At 40.6% G+C, this 17760-nt stretch overlaps 3 protein-coding genes across 5 annotated transcripts; 2 read left to right on the top strand and 1 right to left on the bottom strand.

Moving 5' to 3' along the window:
• Nucleotides 1-1678: 1678 nt before the first annotated feature.
• fbxo7 (F-box protein 7) lies at nt 1679-4699 on the top strand. Its single transcript, XM_057323660.1, has 10 exons — nt 1679-1724; nt 1980-2107; nt 2265-2472; nt 2562-2789; nt 2913-3057; nt 3144-3227; nt 3500-3583; nt 3659-3835; nt 3919-3965; nt 4042-4699. Exons 2-10 carry the CDS (start codon nt 1986-1988, stop codon nt 4354-4356), a joined length of 1410 nt encoding a protein of 469 aa, XP_057179643.1. The 5' UTR covers nt 1679-1724; nt 1980-1985; the 3' UTR covers nt 4357-4699.
• On the bottom strand, nt 4660-10024 carry echdc3 (enoyl CoA hydratase domain containing 3). Of its 3 annotated transcripts, XM_057323661.1 has the most exons (6): nt 9791-9921; nt 7097-7218; nt 6932-7005; nt 5576-5697; nt 5206-5504; nt 4660-5108 (listed from the first exon to the last, which is right to left on the bottom strand). In XM_057323661.1, the coding sequence occupies exons 1-6, from the start codon at nt 9810-9812 to the stop codon at nt 4776-4778; spliced, it is 972 nt and encodes a 323-aa protein (XP_057179644.1). In that variant the 5' UTR covers nt 9813-9921; the 3' UTR covers nt 4660-4775. The 3 variants fall into 3 exon arrangements, with proteins under 3 accessions (XP_057179644.1, XP_057179645.1, XP_057179646.1); XM_057323662.1 differs by lacking the exons at nt 6932-7005; nt 7097-7218 and having other exon boundaries at nt 9828-10024; XM_057323663.1 differs by lacking the exons at nt 6932-7005; nt 7097-7218 and having other exon boundaries at nt 9787-9921.
• LOC130547601 (proline and serine-rich protein 2) lies at nt 9810-17699 on the top strand. Its single transcript, XM_057323658.1, has 5 exons — nt 9810-9925; nt 10614-10848; nt 11560-11717; nt 13156-13378; nt 13843-17699. Exons 3-5 carry the CDS (start codon nt 11664-11666, stop codon nt 15288-15290), a joined length of 1725 nt encoding a protein of 574 aa, XP_057179641.1. The 5' UTR covers nt 9810-9925; nt 10614-10848; nt 11560-11663; the 3' UTR covers nt 15291-17699.
• The last annotated feature ends 61 nt before the right edge of the window (nt 17700-17760 follow it).

Below are 17760 nucleotides of genomic sequence, written 5' to 3'. Positions count from 1 at the left end.
TATTATATGTATATCTATTTATTTATCTATGTGTATATAAATATTAATGATTATGTTTGTTACAAAGGTCTAAAACTGATTGATAATCATCATGATATTTGAACGGATCTCAGTGTATAAATAATTTCTGCAACGTGGAGCGCCGCCTGCTGGTGAAAACAGGATGTTGCAAGTTAGAAATGTTGTAAACAGAAAAAGAACTGAAGTCGGATACTAGTAAATAAACATATTTCTAAACAATGGCGTCTGTGGTGAATTGTAAATTTAGTTGATTTGAAACAGAATTAAGTCCATTGAAATTGACACACAGACAAAGTATAAAACGGCACATTAAGTACGCAACTGTGACCAGCAGATGGCAGCATTGTACCGAAAAATATTTTTTATATCACAACGGCAAAAAAAAAAATATTTCGCGTATTAATTTTGCTTATGGTGCATCGAAACACATTAGTTAAAAGTTAATTGGTTGGCACGTATAGAAAGTACGTTAATTTTGTGGAATGAACACAAATAAGATTCACAACACAATATCACAGATAGCCTATAGCGAGTCAATCCAAACGATCGAGTAATTCTTTAATACCTTAATTTATTATATTTCGCATCTAAATTCATTTTTACATATTTACATTTATCTATAGTTAATTTCATACTCCTATTACCGAGTACGATTAAATAAATGTCAAACAATAAAGTAATGAAGCTTTTTAATACAATATTATAGTATACTTTCATATTCATATACATATACATACACACACACACACACACACACACACATATATATATATTATACAGGTGCTGGTCAAATAATTAGAATATCATCAAAAAGTTGATTTATTCACTAATTCCATTCAAAAAGTGAAACTTGTATATTATATTCATTCATTACACACAGACTGATATATTTAAAATGTTTATGTCTTTTAATTTGATGATTATAACTGACAACTAATGAAAATCCCAAATTCAGTATCTCAGAAAATTAGAATATTACTTAAGACCAATATATATATGAATACTGAAATACTGCCTGTTGTTGAATACTGAGGTTGCCAGTTCGATTCCCAGGGCCGGCGGGTAATGACTGAGGTGCCCTTGAGCAGGTGCTGCAGTGATAGCTGTGTGTGTTCACTACTCACTGGATGGATTAAATGTAGAGGTTACATTTCGGGTATGGGTCACTTTCAACTCTATGCGAAGGAGATGTGTTGCACTGCGTGAGGCAAATGGTGGTCACACCAGATACTGACTGGTTTTCGGAGCCCCCAATACAGTAAAACTGCACGTTTTAGAATGGCCTTTTATTGTGGCCGGCCTAAGGCACACCTGTGCAATAATCATGCTGTCTAATCCGCATCTTGATATGTCACACCTGTGAGGTGGATGGATTATCTCGGCAAAGGAGACGTGCTCACTAACACAGATTTAGACAGATTTGTGAACAATATTTGAGAGAAATAGGCCTTTTGTGTACATAGAAAAAGTCTTAGATCTTTGAATTCAGCTCATGAAAAATGGGGGCAAAAACAAAAGTGTTGCGTTTATAATTTTGGTCAGTGTAATTTAACATTTTACTACTAGTTGTATATTTATACAAGTATGTGTAAGTGACAAATAAACAATCTTGAAAGTCAAGCTTAGGGCTTTTATTTTGAAATAATATTTGGCCAAAGTATCTCTGGCTTCACTGCGCTCGTGTTTTTGTGACGTATCTGCAGGTGGGTGATGTTCTCTGATGTTTACATGTCTCGTTTTCCATGCTAATATTTAAATAAACGACTTTAGCTTCATTTATTTATGTATAATTGGCAGTAACATTGCTGTTACGGTAAAATATCGCTGTGCTGTATGTCTGCTTGCAAACTTTAAACGGCTGTTTTAAAGATGCGTTACGTCACGGGCGTGTCATTTAATACTAGCGCTCACACTGAAATGAAAGTGAATTGTAAAGGCGGATCTCGGGTGTCCTGCAGGTCAGAATGAAGCTCAGGGTGAGAATCAACAATCAAACTCACAGACTGCAGCTGGACAGACCGGAACCGAGTCTGTCTGATGTCAGTGATCGGATCAGAGACACTCTGCTGTCTGAATGTGGGTTGAGGTGAGCTTGAGTTTATCTGCAGCTTTATACAGTCATGACATCAGTTTATATATTAATAATAACTATTAATTTATCATGGCATTTTCTATGATGATATAATAGAACAGTATATGTGACAACTAACCCCCCCCCTCTCGCTCTCTCTGTCTCTGTGCAGCTCTGATGTGGAGTTTAATCTGTCTCTGAACGGGAAGGAGGTTCTGGTAGACACGGGACAGACTCTTTCCTCCTGTGGGGTGGTTTCTGGTGATATGATGAGTGTGATTTTACCCCCGGGCAGCTCGCAGGAGACACAAACTGCCCCACACAACCCGAGCAGTGCAGGTGTCCGGCAGGGGCAGAATCAGATGGACTCGAGTGAGGAGGCGAGTACTGACCCGCTCACCTCCTGAAGCTCTTAAGTTTGATGAAAAAAATGTAATTATTGTCTCACTTCATGTGTGTATCTCACCAGTCAGGACGCAGTGAAAGAGACTGTGAGCAGGAGCAGTGGGTGGAGGGAGATGGAGGCGTGGTAACCGAAGGCTCCGCCCCTCTGCCGCTGCTGTGCTGTGAGACTGTGGAGGGTGTGATTCCTCACGCTCTGGAGAGGCTGCTGGACTCGGCGAGCTGTCAGAAGCCGTCAGACTGTCTGATGCTGGCGATACATCTGATGCTGCTGGAGACCGGATTCATTCCGCAGGTCAGAGTTCACCTGATGGTCACCTGACCCCTCACACGCTCTCTGAGCCCCTGTGAGATTATTCCAATCAAATCCAAACGTTCACAATGTAAAATGTTTATGTGGACATAACTCTTGTCTCAGGGTTGGAACATAAACTCGGGTGAGATGCCGATTGGCTGGCGGTCAGCAGGGGGCGTGTACAGGATTCAGTATGGTCATCCTCTTCTGGAGAACAGTGTGGTTACAGTGGTCGCTGTGCCGATGGGACAAACTCTTGTCATTAATGGTACATCAGTATGAATACAGCAGCATTGATTCACTCCGTCCTGTCTGAACTTGTGAAGATTTTACTGTATTTTATTGTATAAACAGCTGTTCTGAAGATGGACAGAAGTTTGGAGAGCTCTCGTAAGTTGACGCTGAAACTAGATGATCATGTGACACCTGACTCGGCAGGTAAGGGTGCAAAGCAAAAGTGAACTCCACACCCACAACACCCTTAGCTGTTATAAAATGCACTGTAACCCGGGGCTTGTTGCTTTATTATAAACCACTTGTATAAACTAAAAAGTGGACCAATTTAGTCCCTAGCAATATTAAATAGAATACTTACATATACACTGACATTATTATATTTAATATAAAGTATAAAATATGTATATACTTGAACTTAAGTATACTTTTTATGAGGGCAATCCGGCTTTAACATTCTCTCTCTCTCTCTGCAGGTGTGGTTTACAGAGACTTACGGAAACTCTCTAAACAGACGAAAGATCAGCTGGTGTATCCGCTCATGGCCGCAGCCAGACAGGGTGATTATTCCTCACACGCGTTGTTACTGTATCATGTGGTATGTTGTGTGTTTATAACGTGTGTGTGTGTGTCAGCGCTGGGACTGCCTGCTCTCTTCGGTCTGGCTGTTCTTCCTCCTGAGCTCCTGTTACGTGTTCTGCGTCTGCTGGATGTCACGTCTCTCGTCTCGCTGTCGGCTGTGTGTCGAGATCTGAACGCTGCCACCCAGGATCTATCGCTCTGGAGACACCTGCTGCACAGAGATTTCAGGGGTAACACCACAAACACACACACTACACACACACTCATCACAAATGTGTGTGTCTAAAGCTGGTGTGTTGTGTTGTGTGTGCAGTGTGTTATCCGGCCGGGACTCAGCACAGAGACACAGACTGGAGAAACGTGAGTCTGCACTTCAAGTTTTTTTAATAATCTGATTTAACAAAACTCAACGTCTTGGTTTTTGTTTTGTCATTAGGTTTACAGGATGAAATATAAGCAGAGAAAGGAGATGGAGCGCAGGAGCAGATGCAGGTTTTACCCGCCCCACCTGCCACCCATTTACCCTCTTGCCCCCATCCCATCTGCCCCTGCCCCCCTTCCCCTCTACCCCTACCCGCCTGGCATCATCGGCGGAGATTATGACCAAACGCCCGTCGTCCTGCCCCGCCCACGCTTTGACCCCATTGGTCCGCTCCCTGGTCATCTTCCAGGTGCGGACGTTCCCATTGGCCGGCGTTCTCTGAGGCCGGGAGGAAACCGAGCGGCAGACATCAGGAGAGGATTTATCTGAAAGCCAGAACTTGAATATTTTCAGCACAGACTTGTGGTGGATAAAGTCAGATTGACATTTTTTCCAATTTTGAGGTTTCTTATACATAAAACAGTGTGACATTACAGACTAAAATATGCTGATTTTTTCAAATTGACATTGACTCCATTAACATATTTTTTTTCAAGAACGCAAATGAAATTTTAGACTTGTTGTATTTTTGCTTTTGACACAATAAAAAAAACGTACTAATAAGCAGTTATGTAGAAAAGTCATTGGTCAAACCAATTATAAGTGGGAAAATATCTTCACAAAGCATCTGAATTACATATTTTTTTTATTAAACATTATATTACAAATGTTATATTTGAACAGGATATTTCTGGCAGATCTTATGTTCGATTGCTGTAAGTTTAAACAGAATGTGTGTCAGTGCTGAATCACGTGTGGATTTTCTCTGGACTGTTGCTCCAGACCGGACGTCTTTTCTCCAGGAACGCCCTGATGCCCTCCTGCCCATCCCGAAGCTCCAGGTTCTCCAGCATGGCACCGCAGGCGGACGCGTACGCTGCGTCTCGACTCTGAGACATCTGTCTGTGAAACATGGCTTTCCCCAGAGCGACCACAGGCCGACTGGACTCACACACCCGTCTGGCCACGGCCAGCGTCTCCTCCTCCAACTGCTCCTCTCTCACCACCTTACTGACCAGCCCGTGCAGCAGAGCATCCTGAGCCGAGATGGGTCGGCCCGTGAACAACATCTCCATGGCAACCTGAAAGAGAAGGACTATTGTAAATGGGTCATGTCTTTTTGCTACAAAGTTCTGTTTCCTTTAATTAGTTTTAAAGTCGAGGCTTGAGTGACGTCACCTTTCTGGGTACGGCTCGCCCTAATGCCACGCCCGGGGTGGAGCAGAACAGACCCACATTGACTCCTGGAGTGGCAAAGGTGGATTTATCTGTTGCTATTGCAATATCGCAGCTGGCGACTAACTGGCAACCCGCTGCAGTGGCGACACCGTTCACCATAGCAATGACCGGCACGGGAATGTCCTGAATCAGGGTCATGACCTCTGAACACGTCTGGAACACCTTGCTGTGGTAGTCTGGACCCTGTGTGGAGGTCAGCTCCTTAAGGTCATGACCTGATGAAAACACTGGACCCTGCCCTGCAGACAGACAGAGAGTCAGCAGCAGGTTTGTAGATGGTTATTTTTTTGTTTTATTCTGAGAGTTTTGCCTGATATGATGATCACTCGCAGGTCTTCAGTGTCTAAATCTATTAGAATGTTTTCTCTCAGTGATTCCAGCATGGGCAGAGACAAAGCGTTCCTCTTCTTGGGATTATTCAGAATAATCCTCCTGAAATGATCACATGATGGGTAACAACAACAGCAACTCAACACTGACCCAAAACCACACTTAACATGTACTGTTTAGTTATTGAAAATAAAAAATATAAACACCCACAAAGCAATACGCGTAACGCGTGTTTAATATTTACTGTTGTAACTCGCTTTAAGTATAAATACAGCATTTTTGCTTGCGGCCTGATGAAGTTGGTTTCATTTTCACACTTTTGGATTTCCGCGGTTAATAGCTTTGTTAATATGCATTGAAAAGGTGTAATTTAATTTTATTATGCTTTCCGATTGTTAAAAGCCTTACCTACAACCTTTTCTTTTGTCAATGTTTTAGAAAGGCTGAAAACATGTTTATCTCTATGGAATGATGTGACGTTATCAGCCTCAGAGGGACCATCACCGTCTACAAATTTCATGATGCACTGACTATATTGAGCTAAAAAACGCTGTTTGCTGTCATTTAACGTTACTGAGCATAGTGATGCATGTGAAACATGTATTATTTAACAATTTCATAAACAATTTGTGCCTCGGATGTTAAATTTCTACTGTTAATTTCTGCGGTTTCTTCAATGACATTCTCCAGATCTATAGCTTTTGAAATGAATGACTGCGCTAAAACAAGTTGGAAATCTTGCTTTTATCCCAAAGAACATACTACACCTCTTTAATCATGAGTAACTCAGCTCACACAATGAGTCAGCTCTTTTGATGCTGGTATGACCATCTTAAACCAGCATCAAAACATACCAAACCAGCATATCCTGGTTTTTTCAACAGGGATGAGCCAAAGGTAAACCGAATTTTGTTTCTACGATTTATGAACAAAAGTTATAAGCAAAAATGTGTGTTGATACAGTCCTCTCTCTGTGTGCCAAATTTCATAACTTTTTACCACATGGTTCTACGGGTTGCCAACGGCTGAAGAAGAAAACAAACGATTTCAATAGGGGTCTCTGCCCCTTCGGGCTTGACCCCTAAAAATTATTAGTGTAGTAATTTCAGTCATTTTAAATCAATAACTTTGAAACGAAAAAAAACATGAAGGCTGAATGTCCAAAAAATGTATTTAACCTTCAAAAACACTGAAGTAAACACAGAGCCACAAGGCCAAAGAAATAATAAACATTACGAACACAAACAATACTGTTTTTATGCATTTAGCATAAACACAAAACAAATTACACACACAGATACAATGAACACCTCTAAATAAATTATATGCACAAAACCGTGGTTGGTCTTTTGATAGGAGCATGTTGAGGCACTTGACATGAAAGCACGTCTGGCACAATTCACACTGAATCTGAGGACGAAAAGGACACGTGTTATTAGATTGTTCTTTTTGTTTTTCACTTCCTATTTTGTCACCAGTGCAATCATGACATATTGATTACCCAAATGCAGTGCTTTCGTGTTTGATGTTTTGTTTTAGTTGCTTCTTCCAGGTCCACTCTGGTCTCCTCTGAGTCCATGTTATTTTGGACAATATCCGCCTCTTTCCAGCTCATTACGGTATCTATGGTAGATCAGAGTAAACAGTAAGTGTATATTCATGAATAAATTGACAATTAAATATTTATGGTCAGCACTGTTTTGTTAATTAAATCTAAACAGCGTAACAATAAAATAAATGCTAGAACACATGGTAAATGGAAATACGTGCAGTAACAACAATGGTTTGGACTTTAAAATATTTGTCCATGATTAAAACATGATGCTATGTTTATAATACATAAAATACAATGCATAGGCAAGAAAGCTGAAACGGTCATTTGTTTACGGTTAAGCTGAATACTATTTGCTTAAACAATTACTTTGGCCACAGCTTTTTGGGTCCACTGTATACAGTTGCTGTTGGATGACGTAATTATAGAGGCAGACAGAATAATTTACCTTCTCCTGGCTCCAGTCGTCTTATCCCACTTGTTTGCACACTTGGATTGCTCATTGCTAGTTGGTCCCTCACACCATTTCGTTTTTTTGTCCATATGACCCATAACCAGAGGCGATTATTTTTTTTTTTTGTATCTTTACCAAATTAAGCGATGGATACATCTGACCATACATCTGATGAATATCCCTGGTCCCTATTTAAAATATCAGCTTTCAATAACTGAAACACAACAGCTTCCTTTCCTCCTGCTTCTGCCCATACATCTGTCCTTTTTGCTTGTTGTCCTTTCTTATATCTATATCTACCCATGACTTGATGACTTTTCACTCTTTTGTTTATCTCTAAAGAACCCGCAGTATCGCACCTTTTATAGTTTTCGCTTATCTAACACCTGCTGGTCATCAGATGATTGACATCCAATTTGTCCTGACTGGACAGCAGGACCTCCCACAGAGCTATAAACTGTCTTAATAAAACCCTCATTTCATTTACATCTCTGTTTGGACTTTTAACATAGCATTATTTTAGATGATGAAGTTGTCAATATAAGATGAAACAGCCTAATGAACATGTTAAATGAACCGAGTTAATAATCTCTCTTTTTATGTTTTCCTGTTGTATTGTGCATGCATTTAATATTGCACTCACAAATATCATTCTCTATGTGAGATTACAGCCTGGCAGAACTCTAACTGTCCATGATGCTGAATTCACTAAGTTATTGATAACACTCTAACCATAACCCTAACCCAAACTGAATGTTTATTTGGTCACACTTCATTCAGTGACTTTGAAATCATCAAAACTTTTGGTAAACATTTTTGTGCCTCTGTTGTTCAATTTGTGCATGTGTTGCGTTGATTACTTTAGTGACACATGACAAACCATAAAGCAATTATTTTGAAGTAAATATTTTAACTGTACTGAGCATATACAGCCAATATTTTTTCACCTCTTTTTTTGTTTTGAATGTGTGATCATTGAAATGTAACAGTGTTCACCAGGTGTGACTGGATTATTCTTTATTTTCTACATCAGTAGTTCTAACAGAAAGACTCCGGAGGCAAGATTCTTGCAGTTATCGGCTGCAGCAAACACAAGGGAGACTTGGTGTTCCAGTGTCATCTTTATGCTGTGTCACAGAAAAATTCAGAAGCATTGGCAGTTCTGCAAGACTGTTGATATCAATCAGTGAACATGGATTATGATATTGAGTGACTTCAATGTTAGATGAATACAGAAAGGTCTTTTTTAATTCAACACCTGGACAACAGTGTTGTATACTTCATTAGAATAATGAAATGTAATCAATAGGTATGGAACATATATAGCATATAATTGTGCAAGGAAGAGTTGTAGTATGTTCTTAAGAGTCATAAAAACCCATACAATATGTCAGAAGTAGAAATTGACATCTGCGTAAAATAATTATTTATTGAGACATCTATTGAGCAGAATCAACAGACCAACCATCTAAATATAATTGTAATGCATGTATTAGTGCTAAATGAATATCTACAGCATTACAAGAGATAACAAATCAAACCGATAGTTGCTGGTAGACCTGGGCTGTGTCCGAAATCGCGCACTATACCCTCGTTCACTGTTCCCTATATTAGTTCACTAATATAGTCCACTTTAGGGAGTGGGTGAAAACGAGTGAGTAAATTCGGACACTCGGTGCACTGGAAATGCTGCGGGCGCCATCTTCTGCCGAGACGCGGGAATTCATTCAACGCGAGCATTGGCTAGCCGCAAGTGTACATCGGTTGTACACTCGTTATTATGATGCATCGTGGGATTGAATGAGTGCGCTCAATAATGTCCACTATGAATTCGGACACCACTAAAAATGGATGTCCGCTCAAATAGTCCACTATGAATTCGGACACCACTAAAAATGGATGTCCGCTCAAATAGTCCACTATATTAGGGTATAGGGGGCTATTTCGGACACAGGCCTGGTGTTGGCGAAAATGCTTTTAATGTAATACGTTTGCCGACAAGTACAAAAATGAACACTTTGTAGACGGTCCCTAGCTGTTTCACGCCCCCAAGACTGATATTAGATGGACAGTCGATTAGAGGTAGGACACTGAACTAATGCTTGCGTCTTTTTTTTATTGATTTTGCGGATTGTAGTTTGTTTTCATGTCGGTGGAAGTCCGAATGTGCGAATATGAAACCAACCTACTGCAGTTTTCGGGTGACATCATATGAGAGTTCAACACCTGATTCCTTTCTGCTGGTGTCTCAGAGTCAAAGATGAAAAATCAGACTTCACATTTCTCCTTGAGATACTCCACAATCTCCTGTTGCAGTTTAGAAGGTTTGACACTCTATAAAATCCACTTAAATTCATGTTTAACCACTGCAGAGATACACAGCACTACGAAAACAGTTAAAACACCGGAAATGCCCGTGTTGATCTCTCCAAAATAAAAGTCCACGCTCGTAAGTAATATCGCCAAAATAAAAACCTATACGAATAATAAAAGTTATGCGTGTTTAAAAACGGACTCATCCCAGTAAAGGTTCGTTTTTCCCGTTTATGAGGTTTTCCGTCTTAGTTTTAAGATTAGACGCCATGAAAGTAATAATCATGTCACGGCTTACAATTATTTAAACTAGGAATTTATTCATTTATTTTATTTGCTTATTTATACTACATTATTGACCACTAGGATCTTTAGCATAAGTTAGCTGTTTTTCTCCTTTTGTATGTTGTTTTGGATAAAAGTGCCTGCTAAACGAAAAAGGCCAAAATAGAAGGCTCGTGCCACAAGAGGGCGACATTTGTGTGTGATTGAACCCTTTTCCCTATACAGGTGAAGACAGAAACATTTACAATTTAGATTAAGGCTTAGAAAAACACACGTCTGATCAATTTCTCGATGCTATTGAGTCTTTACATAATATCTCGATGCTTTTTCATACCGTTAAAAACAGATTACTTTATTAAATATTAGAGCTGTGAAGTCCTTCTCAGTAAATTAGTCACTGTTTATTTATTGCAGATGAATCGTGTGGAGGAAATCTGATCCTCATCATCAGGATGAAGGAGGAGCTCGCGTGGAGGAAACCTGATCTTCTCTCATCATCATCCTCATGAAGGAGGAGCTCGGGCTCATTCACGCGCTCTTGAAGAACCAGACGAGTCACTTCACGCGCGGAGCGGCTCTTTAAACACACAGTTTACACAGACTGAACATAAATAAAACACTTCTCTGTCGAGATCTTACAGCATGTTTGGTGAGTCTTTTTTTCTTATTTTCTATACTTATTTTATGTATTTCATAGTTGCATACTTCCATTTTCTATATAGAAAACGAAGCCTATTTTAAGCACAATTAAATGTTTCATTTGCCCTGAAATTTTCATGACACTTTCGTTCAAAATATTTAATTATTTTTTATTGAGCTACTGTTTAGTGTGAATTTATGCTGAATCAGTATTGAAATATATTAAGTAGCCATGAGGAGAATGAGATTTGCTTCTGTTGTAATGGATGAAATGTGATGATCTGTACCTGCTGAGATTCACCCGGATATTGTTACACTTCTGTTTGTGTAGACATTTGTTCTGTACAATTATTATTGTTTTTTGCCTGCATCAGTATTGTTCAATAGCTCATGAGTAAATGTTTACTCAAGTAAACAAGTTATGAATGGATGAATGGAGTAGATGAATGCCTAGCTGACATGAAGTATATGATATGATATGATATAATATTATATATAAACTACTAATACAATACTATAAAAAATATGTTATTTAAAAAATGTCCATGGAAGTCATGCATCAAAAATTTGAAGTGAATCCTTTGAATGACTAAATGATCATAATCTGATAAACTGTATAATTGTGCTGGTATTAGATCAGATGAGAGGCACTGTAGTCAGATCTCATATACACACACATTATTTATGAGAGTTATCTAATGATATGTGTTGTGTTTTTCAGGTGTATGTGATGATGCGACGGGTCAGCCGGGTGTGTGGAAATGTTTCACATGACCCCTGACCTCTTGACCCAGTACAAGACGCCGTCCCCCTGATCCTGAAACCATGGACGTACACGTGCACCGGACGCCTCACTACGGGCTGAACGACCGCCAGCCTGTGAGTATTAACACACACACATACTGTATATACAGTGTTAGTGAGAGAGTTAGTCCGTGTGTGTCACACTCTCTGATGGAAGAATGTCATTGTGTAGTAAAGGCAAGAATGCAGTAGAACAGCATGTGAGACGTCTCAAACACAACCAGCAGGTTCAGCATTACAATGCATTCTACTGTGATGACAGAGTCACATTTATTATTATTAGTCATTATAGTGTTTGATAAGTTCAGTATCACTATGACTCTGATACTCATGCTGAGAGATTAAATGAAAGACAGAGTCATAATTAGAGTCTTAGAATGGACATATTCGAGAATTCCCTCAGTGATTTGAGAATGATCTGACCTTCAATATTAAGATGTAAACATGATGATCAAAACAAATGTGCTTACATTTTATTATTGACCAGAATATTCAATAACATCAAACAGTTCTAAGTTAAATCTTTATAGATTCTATAAAATGTATTGCATAAAAATCTTTCTAGGTTTATTAAGAAAGAAATCTTTTCTTTGCAGCTCTGTGTGTCACATCAAATAAAAAGAGTTGAATAAATTCTATGAATTGGGCCAATAAGCATCCACCCTAGCAATCTGGCAAAAACCACAAGAACACCTTAGCAACTGCACAAGACCTTTAAATGGGTTTTACACAAGGAAACTCACATTTTCTTAGGAAACTGTCAAACTGGAGTGTATTTTTAGCGCTTTTACGCCACACAACAGCTGCTGTCTCACACACAATCGTTTCCTCGTGACATTATTGTGCAGATTGTAATCTGATAACAACTGTGCACACACAAGACACTCCAATCCTGTGTGTTAATGGAGTTACACACAAATCAGCTGTTCTGTCTACACAACAATGAGAAGAAAAGCCGCTTTGGTTCTGTCTGTTTGTCTTGTTTCAACATTTTTAAAACACAAATTAAAGCTCAACTCTCTCTCTCTCTGTGTGTGTGTGGACATCCTGGCCACTGAAGGGCTGTTGAGGGTGAAGGGCGTGTACGCCGGGACGATGAACAAGAAGCCCACTGTTCACACACACACACACCTGTGAGAGTAGTCTGTTTTCTACATGAGTAGAGTCTGTGTTCTCATGTTTGAGCTCCGCCTCCCTGCCTCTCTCTCTCTCTCTCTCTCTCTCTCTCTCTCTCTCTCTCTCTACTGCACACGTTAGACCCGTGAGGTGAGTTTGTCCAGGCTCGAAATCACATATTTACAAACACACACAACCTGAATTCCCTCTTCTAATCTTGTCTTACACAAGCCATAAACATCTGTCTCAGGTGATCCGAGAACACGAGTCATTGGTTTACACGTGTCTCAAATGTTTCTCATGTGAGCGTTTGTCTTTACTTTTCTGTACCTTTCAAATTCAAACGCTGCACACCTGTTTCCACCTGTGTGATGTAACTGAATCTCTCTCTCTCTAGGAGGATGATCTACAGTTCCTCAGTCTTGAGGAGCGGGAGTGTATTTTGTTCTTTGAGGAGACCATCGGTTCTCTGGAGGAGGAGCTCGAGAATGATGGAGCGGGAAGGTTGGCACAAAGGCGCACACCTGCAGTGATGCGTCCGGCCTCGTATGAGAGAGACCATGACATCATTGATCTGGTGCACACTACACCTGAAGCCAAACACACAAACATCATGCCAGGTACTACACAATGACACAAAAACATCAGAACAAAAAAAAACTCAACACAAACCACAGGCCACATTCAGATCCAGCTCTAAATCATAATGCAAACTAACACGACAACATGTGTTTGAAATAGAATACAAACTTACTGTGAAGTGTACTTTGCATACTGACCACTAGTTTTTAATAGTTGGATTTGAGAGCAGCATTGAAAGTCATCATTATTTAAGATATTTTTATTTTTAAATCCAAGACCACTTTGAGAAAGTTTGAGAAAACGTTATTGGACTGTTTAATGAGATGTTAAAGATTTTGTCTCTTCATTTGTCACATTGGTACAGGTTGTAAGCAAGTCATCGTAAGTTAGTCATCGGGAAAACCTTTACGCATACTGTGCATTGTACACGTTCTTAGAAGAGAAGTAAGCACAGCTGAACCATGTGAACTTCATTAATTATAGTTATGTATTTCTTTGGCAGATTTCCAGAAGCTGATTGTACCTCCAGAAACCCACTATGAGATGAAGCCCCGCCGTGAGCCCTTCATGAATTTCCCTCCAGAGCTGAACATCACATCTCCGGCATCAGAGGAAGGTGGACACCTGCCACCACCCGGTTCCATTCCCACCCCCGTCGTCATCGCTAGTAAGATCGCCGAGCACCAGGGTGTGAACTGTGCATCCGCATCGCCTTCGGTTCTGCTTCAGCGCAGGCTCAGTCTGGAGTTACCGCAGAACCCCGTGACCAAACACGGCCCTCCGACTCACGCCAAGCCCACGCACCTACCCGACAACATCAGTTTGTTGCTCGGCAGCCGGGAACACATACCTCATTCCATCGCCACGGAAGCCGTCAGCGTGCAGGAGCGACGGGCCCAGATGCTAGCTAACCTCACCGGCTCCGCACACCCTCTGGATGGCGGAGAGCCGTCCTGCGTCCGCAACCTTCCCACGCGAAGCGTGTCGTTCCGACAGCCGACGCCAGACCAGTCCAGGATGGAGGCCCTGTCGAAGCTTGGACTGGCACAGAGACGAACGCAGTCGGTCATGCAGCCCTCTGCAGACTTTAACAAAGACAGCAGCAGCGTTAGGACGGCTCTCAGGAGTAACAGCACATCAACGTACACCCTCAGCAGTGTGAATGAGCCTACAGTTGCTAGTATGCCTTCACAAATTGCTAACATGGCCATCAATCATAAGAATGGCAGTACATCCAAAGTTCACGGCATGGACACCACCGACTACTCCCAGAGCCACAGCACCATGGACAGACAGGACAAGTCTAGTCAATCAGCAGCGTTAACAAGTGCCGAGATCAGACACAGTGATTTTAACAGCTATGGTGGGAAGAGCATCATATTAAACCCCACGACATCCTTCAAATCCGGCCAAGTCCCACATCACAACGCCACATCGCCCAAATCAGAGACCCCAGAAGTCCAGCTCAATAGCTTCGGTGGTTGGTCCAGAGTCATGAACCCATCCGTGGCACACAGTGACGAGCCAAACCCTGCATACAGCAGCTACAGCCAATCACCACCCAACACGAGTCGCATCAGCCCACCGAACACTTATGGAGCCAGATCCAAGACCTTCTCACAAGTCAAAGAGGTTAGCATAACCGCAGACGAAGACTCCCCTACAAGAGATGTGGTGTCCCTACACCCCAAACCACCTTTCCATTCCGCTGTGTCCAGACCTGCTGAACAATCTCCCTCTACAGCCCCGAGACCTCCACGTCACTCCGGGCCTGTGAGCCCCACCAAGCCAAGAGCCAGTCCCACGTCCCCAGAGATACGCCGCAAACCTACAGCGAAACAGTCCTTCCGCACGCAGGGAATAACAGTCCAGTTCTCTGGGAAAGGAGCCACAGATGAAGCTAGACGTGATGCTTTACGCAAACTCGGACTGCTGAGAGGAAGCCCTTAAATGTTCATGCGCAAATGTCAATTAAGTTGTGGCCAAATGGTACTAGTCTGTTTATACTGTTTGTACAAAAGTTCCATTTAAAGTGACAAAAATGTCTGTAAACACCCAGTGAGGAAACTTTATAAGGTGTCACTTGTTTATATGTTGCTTAGTAAAATATTTTACTATGTAGCAACTTTTCTATGGGTGTCAAATGAGCAACATGCAATATGCGACCCAATACTGGTGTGGTTTGGGCACCTGTCTAGTAGGGATTACCCAGAGCCCCTGGAATAAATTACATTTATCTTGTTTTTGTGATTTGTGTAGAATGAAAGTAACATAGAAAACTAACCTAATCAAGAATATTTATTTGGAAGACACTTTTATGTAAAACAACACAGTGTCTTTAAAGTATAAATGTAATACTTCTCTGGGATCAAACCCCCGTCCTTGGTGTTGTCACCACCATGCTCTACCACATGAGCCACAGAACTTCAGTGCATTTGGTTTGTTCTTCTAGCTCTGTCCTCAGCCTGCAGCCTCCGGTGGTGCAGTGGTAGAACCTTTGTAATCTAAACCTGAGGTCTATAGTTCTAACCCCGGTGAGCCTGCTGTGTACTTTGTTTTGTCATTGGATGCCAATTTCGAAAGACAAATACGCCATGAGATGTGTGGTTGGTGTGTAGGCTCCAGTGGCTTGATGCCAGAGAGGCGGTAACGTGATCCAAAGGTCCAGGGTTCTAGCCCAGGTCGCTGTCCTACCCAGAACCACAGAGGGGGGGGTTGTTTGGGTTGTGTCCCCCCCCGGGTTTCGGGAGAATGAACGCAGGGGTTATGCGTCTCTTTATTGTGCGATGTGCGACGTATAATTAATATACTGAACTAAACTAATACGCACTCGACGACTACTACAATACGCATCTATATGACACTTGCGACGACGACTAAATTGTGGCATTTATCTATACTAGACACTTTTTTTATCAATTTTGTTTTTAAGTGTTTTTTGCGTTTAGTTTATAGTATGCATAGTATGCATACTACCTTTATCGGATTAGTTAACTTCCAAACGTTCCTTATTTTAGACTATTTTAGTGTGCAAAGTATGCATACTACTTTTATCGGATTAGTTAACTTCCAAACGTTCCATAATTTTTGACTATTTTAGTGTGCAAAGTATGCATACTACCTTTATCAGATTAGTTCCAAACGTGCCATAATTTTAGACTATTTTAGTGTGCAAAGTATGCATACTACCTTTATCGGATTAGTTAACTTCCTACAGTTTTTTACATTGTGTTTTAGTCTTTTTTGTATGCATACTACTAAAGTTTTTTAGTTTAAATATTTATTGTTGCTTGTATGTCAACTATGCAGATGTAGTATGTAAAGTATGCAGTTTTTTACGGTTTAGATAATTTCCTAAAGTTTCTAACGAGTATGTAAAGCATGCAAAGGCAGTATGCCGTGTGGTTTATTAATACGTTTAGTCAACAACCCAAGAGATAAAACATTTATATATAATCATCAAAGTGAGCAGTTTCTTAAAGTGCTTCTTTTTTATGCCTTATGTGTTTGTTTAGTTTGGTGTCACTTGTTTCAGAGCAGGTGGATATGATATAGTTACACATCTTCAGGAAACATTCTTTGTAGTGAATTTGGATAAAGAGAGATTTACTCCAGTAAGCATGGCATGTATGAGTTGACTTGGTTCTGTTTTTTTATTTGTTATTTACCTTAATGTTTAAAGTCATATTGTTCCTGATATAAGAATCATCTGATGGAAGCCAATTTGATCAGGTTGGTTCTCCGCTCAGGTGTATGTAATACCTCATGTTAGTAAATATCTTCATGTTGTCTGTAAGCATGCTGATAGTTCATGAGTTTCAGCCAGTGAATAATAATGTTGTATTTATTCTGTGATGTTGAATTATGGGCACTGTTTTCTGCATTCCTCTGCCGTGGACCACAGAGGATCTCAAGCTAGTTTGAAGTCGAGATCCTCCCACACTAAACCACAGACATCTAAATCTAGATCCTGCTGTGGAGAGAAAAATGAGTCTGGAAGCACTTGAGGATAACATCACCAGCAAGCAAATGTGTGTGATACATCGACAGCTTCTGTTGTGTGTGGTGTGTATTTCAGTGTGAATGAGTTGAGTGAGTGTAAAATGTTGTGTGATTTGTTGTCGTTATTTTTGTTTGTTTGTTTTGACTCCGGTTTTTTGCTTTCACTGAAGCATTTTTTGAAGGATACAGGATGTGTGATTGTGAACACAATACACACACACACACACACACACACACACACACACACACACACACACACAGTAAAGCACACACTTTCTTTTCTCCTGTTTGTGTAAATGTGAACACGGCTGTGTATGTTATGAACGCTTGTGTTTTTGAATAAAGACTTGAAACTCATCAGCATTGACATTATGCTTACTTGCTCATTTCCTTGAGTTCCTCGTGGAACAAACGGCCT

The sequence above is a fragment of the Triplophysa rosa genome, linkage group LG24, assembly GCF_024868665.1.
Source record: "Triplophysa rosa linkage group LG24, Trosa_1v2, whole genome shotgun sequence".
Lineage (NCBI taxonomy): Eukaryota > Metazoa > Chordata > Actinopteri > Cypriniformes > Nemacheilidae > Triplophysa > Triplophysa rosa.
The sequence above is the reverse complement of the archived record's forward strand: the minus strand, read 5'-3'. Positions and strand labels throughout refer to the sequence as shown.